This window comes from Haliotis rubra, unplaced genomic scaffold (genome assembly GCF_003918875.1).
Source record: "Haliotis rubra isolate DU_JTF1 unplaced genomic scaffold, ASM391887v1 Scf629, whole genome shotgun sequence".
In the NCBI taxonomy this organism is placed as follows: Eukaryota; Metazoa; Mollusca; class Gastropoda; order Lepetellida; family Haliotidae; genus Haliotis; species Haliotis rubra.
In genome coordinates, this window is record NW_025767334.1 from 1 (window position 1) to 7,600 (window position 7,600).

Sequence of the window (7,600 nt, forward strand, 5' to 3'; positions counted from 1 at the left end):
GGAGAAAGAAGAAGGAAGAAGAAGGACGAGAGGAAGAAAGAAGAAGGAGGAAGGAGGACTAGGAAGACGAAGGAGGAGGAGAAAGAAGAAGAAGGAGGAGACGAGGAAGAAAAAGAAAGAAGAGCAGGAGGATGAAGATTGAGGAGGATGAAGAGGAAGAGAAGAGAACCCATCGGTCACATCAATATAAAAGATGACTTCGCCTGGCCGACAGGATTCTACTGGACACTAACGTCACACCTATAAATGCTAAAAAGTACTAAAAGCACTATCTTGCCAAACTCCACAAGACGTATCGTACGCAACAACGTGGATGGTTGGCATACATATATGTACACTCCTAGCCGCACCCCACCCTCTCCTCCTCGCTCCGTATTATGTACAGTGTCATTTGGGCAAGTCCTGCACTCAGGACTAACTTAATAAACAGCTCTGTCAGTATACGTGTAAATATATATCTGTCGGTGTGTATCCTAAATACAGAAAGCATATAGTCCTTGACAATAACCCTGGACACTATATACCCCAAACCTATGTTGCTGTTTACTCATGTAAATAAAATACTCGAGTGGGCTTTGTTGTTATGGGGACAAATAACTTGAACATAACGTCCGGGACAAATCAGACTTAAGAAGATAGTTCTGTATGTAAAGTGACCAAGCGAGGTTTAATGTCAACACTAGTACGTAAGTGTGTTTAAACAGACAACAGAAAATATACAATTTTAATTTAAATACAAAAACACAACAACAACAATTAAGGTGAAGAAGGATTCTCAGGATTCCACAAATGTGCAAATCTAGACTTGCATCATATGTGGGCTACAGCACCACAGTATAAGGATAGTCTGTCAGACAGCCCCTGAAACAAATATACCCAATAAGGCCTATGCCAGTCTACAATATGTGGCAAGTCTAGATTACCAGTTTCAGATTATGAAGACAGTCTCTGAGCTCCTTTTCATTATATTTTATGATAATAATTTTAGACATTTTTCTGTGAAACCTTTTTATTTCAGAGACTAGTCTGATGTTAGTCTAGGCGAAGGGGTTAATATGGTTGAGGGACTGTGAGAGACTTGACTTTTAAGTGTTTGGCCTTCAACACAGATTCATGTTTCATTGTGTTAGGGATAGGACCTCACCTTCAGTTCCTGCTACGTACGTGGAAACATAGTGTTAGTGTTTTCACTTACTCACTCACTCACTCACTCACTCACTCACAAGTGAGTGAGTGACTATCACAACGGGAGACACCAGAAATGGGCTTCACACATAGCAACCTTGTGGGGAATCGAACCCGGATATTCGGCGTGACGAGCGAACGCTTTAACCACTAGGCTACCCCACCTCCCCGGTGGGTATATTGCAACTTTTCTTTGGACTATCACTGTACATTATGGGCAATGGTCAAACACAACTGACGTCCAGTTACCCCCTGTAAGGTGCTGAGTCTATTGTTCCCAAACTACAACAGCACTGTGTATAGTGAGTGAGTGAGTGAGTTTAGTTTTACGCCGCTTTTAGCAATATTCCAGCAATATCACGGCGGGGACACCAGAAATGGGCTTCACACATTGTACCCATGTGGGGAATGCATTGTATATAGATTGTGTGTTTGTCACAAGTCCTGAATAAAGTGCTATGATATATTGATGTGCTTCTGACAGGAATAAATATTTCAACGTAATTGCATCTTTTCTGTGACCTGTTGTTTATGAAAGTTCATACAAAGTGTGTATACGTACTTCCTGATTCTTTGGTAGTCATATGAGAAAATACTGATCATACATTGCATTCGTAATGTCGCAAATACTTTCCAGGGTAATCATACAGTGGATAAGTGACAAGGACCACTGAAATACGTATATGCTGAAGTCAGTCTCACAGCCACTGAACTGTATTATTTCCCATCTCCCATCTCACTGGGGCTCCTTTTCAATTTAAAAGGAATTATGTTTCTATCAACTTTATATATTCAGAAACTAAGCGTTAGTCTATAGTATGGTTTTACGGTGCCTTGTATACGTGACTTGGGTGATACACGGTCGCACTGTATCGTGTTATTTTCAATGAATGCGTTCTATTAATCATGAACATGTTGTACACTGTATTTGTACATCGTGAGCGGGTCAGAGTTATGAGTGAACGAATGACTGGATGAATGAATGAATGGATGAATGGATGTCCTTTAACGACATTTTGTGTATGTGCTCCATTCACAAACATAGTGAATTTTTATTGTTTATATCTATACTGTAAGGATAAAAATGAGTATCAGTTTCGTTCCATTTGAGAATACGGAGGATGCTAAAATGTGGATTATCAGTCAAACAGTCCATGGAAATGAGCCAGCGTCTTAATTTTCCGTGATTATTGACCCAAATCTAAACTGTCAAATATAATTATGTCATAATGAGCGGGCTCGGTGAATTACTCAAGGCAGCGAATTCCTTCAATAATTGCATAACAGCAACATAATGAATCAATTATGCATTTGATTTATTCAGTAACATTGTGCATGAAATGAAAGCCAGACCTCTTTTATCTCGCACGCGTCGCATTTTAGAAAGGAAAATGAAAGTAGGGACGAATAAAATATTCAGCCTGGAATATGCTGGATACTGGAGAGAACGGGGAAAGGATGGAGGAGGATAGGAGATGAAAATCGATGCGTTCCCCGCGGGGAGGGGCATGTGCTGGAATAAGAAGGGGGAAGGGGGACAAAGCAGCTTTGCTAGCCGAGATGCGGGCAATCGATTTACGCGTTCCGTTTCAAGCAGACAGCGTCGACGATGTATCGCAATATATACAGTGTTTCCCGAGAAAATCTAACGCTGAAAGAGTTCATATCTTCAAAGAACGCTGTGCTGAAAATGTTGTGTTTATATTTCAGGCATTTGTTTAAAAGTCTGCACATGTTTTGACAGTTCCGCTTGTGTGAGAGACCCCTTACCCCGATGTGCACGTGGGGTGAGGGTAGGGGGGGATCGGCGTCTGACCTGGCGTTGTCGCTGAAACCCATTATAGTGCACGCGCTGTAATGCCGGCAGCGGGGTATGGAGAGTGTGTTGGGCTTGGAACAAAGCGAGGCAGGGTTAGATCAGACCTTGGACACGGTTCACCTGGTTCTTTGTGTCCAGCGCTCTTCTCGCTTTCAACCAATCACAGCGCACTGAATAATTGATACTCGGCGCTGATTGGATGGAATCTGTAGTGGGCTTGCGACGTGAGTTGCGAACCTACTGTGTTCTGCCAGAGAACAACATTGAGATTTTCCAAGCGTATTGATAATAGAAGCCAGAGAGGGATCGAGCCAGTAGAGAGAAGACCATTGTCAGCTTCAGTCTGAGAGCTTGTGTGAAAGACCTGACTTAAGGGAGCGGCTGGGGCAGTGTTTCGCTCAGTCCTTTCTGTTGGGTAGCCAGCTTGCTACCGAAATCTTTCTGTATTTTGACAGTTCCCGACGTATTTTCACAAAATCAATATGTCAGATACAGACATAGAACTGTTGACTCCAAGCCCTTTCAACCGCTACTGCGAGTACGGTTTCCGTGAAGACAGCATGGACAGCCTCCCGTCGACGTCCGACACCAGCAGCAACGCTTTGTCCTGCTTTCGTTGCGGAGGCGACATTGTGGATCATATCTACCTCCGAGTGCGCGGGCATGCGTGGCACGTGCAGTGTCTCCAGTGCTGCGTTTGTTTGACGTCACTAGCAGAGCAGACGTCGTGTTTCATCGACAACGACGACGTCTACTGCCGTGATGACTACGTCAGAGAGTGTGCGGCGTCGTGTGAGAAATGTCATGAACCTGTTATGCCGGATGATTGGGTCCGCCGGTCGCATGGATGTGTTTACCATATGGAATGTCTGTCGTGTGATCTCTGTCAACATCAGTTCGCTACTGGTGAGGAGTTTTTAATTCACGGAAACAAACTCAAATGCAAGACGCACATCAGAGAGCTGTTTAACGGCAATGTGGGTGGTGTAAAGGTGGTTTCGTCTCCCTTCAACGGAACGTCGTCTCCAGGAGATATAGACGGGGACAAGTCCAAACGTCCTCGGACGGTGTTCACGGAGGAACAGACAGCACTGTTGACGAAGCTGTTCCAGGAAAACAACAGCCCTAGCACAAAGGAACTGGAGAATATCGCCATACTGGCTGGGCTTAGTAAGAAGGTAACGCAAGTGTGGTTCCAGAACGCGCGTGCGAAGAAAAAGAAGACCATGTACAAACATAGTCTGAAACTGGCTGAGCTCTAGGGAGAAACGTTAGCCTCCACCCCCCGCGTCTCCCCCCTCCGTCTTCACCCCTCCCCTCCATTGCCTGGCTAGAGTTGAGGTTGTCCAGACAGCTCCCTGATATGCATACCAGCCAGCTGTACCCCCGCATCTTAAACATGGAAAGTTCAACTCTATCCACTCAAAGAAGTTGCCCTACATCTTCATATTCACCTCCAGCGGAGTGCAGCATCCTGCGTTTCACGATCCTAGGATGAACTGCGTGTAAGGTCACGGTGACCTGCAGTGTTGAATGGTGCTCTACGTGAAAACCTGGGATGTGACGAGACTTATGCCATGTACTAATCAAAACCTACGAAGTCAGCATTTAGTGATATGAATTATTTTATATGTATATACAGCAGTATTTTAATAATATACGACATTCATAAAAAGCCTAATCTTGTCATTTGTATGTCAAATGTTTAGTTTGCACACCAAAGCCGTTGTGTTCGGCGACAGTCGATGTTTGTAAACATTGTGTAACATTCCATGTGTTTTTTACACTCCCTCAGTTCCAGTAGCGAGCTCCCTCGTTTCAAATGGGTATACGTTTCTGTTCATGTGATACTTTTAATTTATATAATTTATATTTACACTGTGGAAATGTTTATTAAAACGAGCTATTTTCAAAATTATTTTTGGTTTTCATTTTACTGTGTGTATGATGATGAACGGTTACTTTTAATGTCGTTATTATATTTAGTTTGTGCCGCTGTTTTCAAGTGATGTGTATCGTGTACTTCAAATGCATGAATCTTAAGTAATCGCCCTTCTCTCCTCTACGTAAATGGCGGTATACAGCTTCGTCGGGAGCTCCCAGCAACACCACGGAGGCGATCTGAGCTGGATATCAAGTAAAACAAGTGGTTGATAGCGTGAAAACACAATCCACGCCGCCAGGGTGGAGTGACCTTCAGAATCAGACATGATGTGTATTGGATGGCCACAATGACAGGTGAGAATGGATATCTCATGTTTGACAAGTGCTGTGTTTCACAAAGACACTCAAATGGTTAGAATGCCGTCTGTGTTAAATTGCTATTGTAGCGGTACGGCCCCTTAGTGAAGTGGGGACCCGGTCTTCTCACGGGGTCATTAAATTCATGTGTCCATTTTCGTTCGTCATTATGGCCATCCAATAATCACATTAGACGCTATATGGTGGAATGATTTCGTGATGCGAAGTGCAAACGGCGGATGGTTGAATACGGCATTAGTGTTACAACGACGTTGAGAAAAGGCAACATATTTTATAATCAGTAGATGCTGACGTATTTTGTTTTGCATATAACAAACAATTTTAACAATATTTACAAAAACCCTGCATAATAACTAGAGCTTTGTCACAGGTCATTCACCCGTGAAGATCCAGGTCAGAACTGATCTTCAACAACCATGCTTGTAAGAGTTAGTGAATGTGTATGGCTTCAGCAATATTTCTGCAATATCACCGCAGGTGACACTGGAAATGGGCGTCACAGTTTGTAAACCATGTGGGAATCGAACTCGACCGTCCGCATAACCATATTAGACCGCCTCACCACCCCTTTGTCGTTCGTCAACGGATCGGAGGGTCAAGATGGCTGACGCGTTTGTTGCATTTTCCAACACCGATGCTCACAGTATCAACCACTGGCCGAAACTGAATTATTTAGTGTCTGTCGTCACAGAGCTGTGTTATTGCTGGCGAATCTTTAAACAACAAGGACAAATATATCATATGTCATTTAATGCTTGTTTACAAGATATCTTTCTCAAGGGGGTCAAGGTACCAACTACACGGACACAAAGTTTATGTCTCTACGGGACAAGAACACCGAGGTCTGCTAAGTGTATTCCGAATGTAAGTGAACTTGCTTTAGACGTCTCCATCGACGCCTCGATCAGCTCCAATAGTTGATCTCGATTGGATCAACTAGACATTCACAGACAAACCCCAAACCATTCTTTCAGACTATACGTAAAGACAGCGATTGTTTGTCAGTCAAAGTGGTATTATATACAACAGTTCGGACCAGTCCCGAGTCACTTGTACAATATGAAATCAGGACAGTAATTGTTCTTTGTTTGGATGCATTGAACCCATGTGGGGAATCAAACCAGGACCTTCGGAGTGACGCACGATCGCTTTTAATTGCGGCGTTAAATTATGTTCATATGCACATGTTTTGCATTATCTGTAGGTCCAACATGGGTATCATGGCAACTTCTCCAAATTACAGTTTTGGGACTGACGACGCTGATAACGTCGACGGTGATTGAACGCAGGGACAATGACGACGTAACGTTGTAAGGACGTCATGGCTGTGAGACAGTGACTGTCCCAATGACATACATGGGGACCAGTGCTGCCGAAGGTAATGATGGTAGTGAGTTTAGTTTTACCCCGCCTTTACCAATATTCCAGCAATATTACGGCGGGGGACACCAGAAATGGGCTTCCCACATTGTATCCATGTAGGGAATCAAACCCGGGTATTCGGCGTGACGAGTTGACGATTTAACCATTAGGCTACCCACCGCCCCTGTAATGATGGTAATGAGCATGAGTGGCAACAACATAGCTCCGACGGGATCGTTCGGTCAGGCTCGCGGACTTGGTTGTCACATGTCATTGTGTTCATGATGTTGATCACTGGATTGTCTAATCCAGATTCGATACAGATCGCCGTCATATAGCTGGAATATTGCTAACTGCAGCGTTAAACAACAAACATAGCGACGATAGTTGTATTTCTGTCTAAAGGGTGATGCTGTGACATCACCGACACAGTGACAATAATCTTAATACTGCTCGAAGGAGACAACAGTGACGACACCGACGCACTGACGATAACATTACCACTACATGAAGGGGATACATTAGTGAATACCATAACCGTAGTACAACAAAAGGGCACATTGCAGTGACGACACCGACACAGTGACGATAATCTTACTCCGGCCCGACAGACACAGTCGTGACGACAACGACACGGTGACGATAATCTTACTCCGGCCCGACGGACGACACGGTGTCCGGCCCGACAGTAACAGTTGTGACGACAACGACACGGTACGGACACAGTAACAGTTGTGACGACAACGACACGGTGACGATAATCTTACTCCGGCCCGACAGACACAGTCGTGACGACAACGACACGGTGACGATAATCTTACTCCGGCCCGACGGACACAGTCGTGACGACAACGACACGGTGACGATAATCTTACTCCGGCCCGACAGTAACAGTTGTGACGACAACGACACGGTGACGATAATCTTACTCCGGCCCGACGGACACAGTCGTGACGACAACGACACGGTGAC

At 44.4% G+C, this 7,600-nt stretch overlaps 1 protein-coding gene across 1 annotated transcript; it reads left to right on the forward strand.

Moving 5' to 3' along the window:
* Positions 1–3,034: 3,034 nt before the first annotated feature.
* LOC124256461 (LIM/homeobox protein Awh-like) lies at positions 3,035–4,902 on the forward strand. The gene has a single exon (XM_046690451.1). The coding sequence runs from the start codon at positions 3,487–3,489 to the stop codon at positions 4,264–4,266; it is 780 nt and encodes a 259-aa protein (XP_046546407.1). The 5' UTR covers positions 3,035–3,486; the 3' UTR covers positions 4,267–4,902.
* The last annotated feature ends 2,698 nt before the right edge of the window (positions 4,903–7,600 follow it).

Coding starts and splice junctions, on each gene's coding strand:
- LOC124256461 (XM_046690451.1), top strand. CDS start 3,487: ATGTCAGATACAGACATAGAACTGTTGACTCCAAGCCCTTTCAACCGC.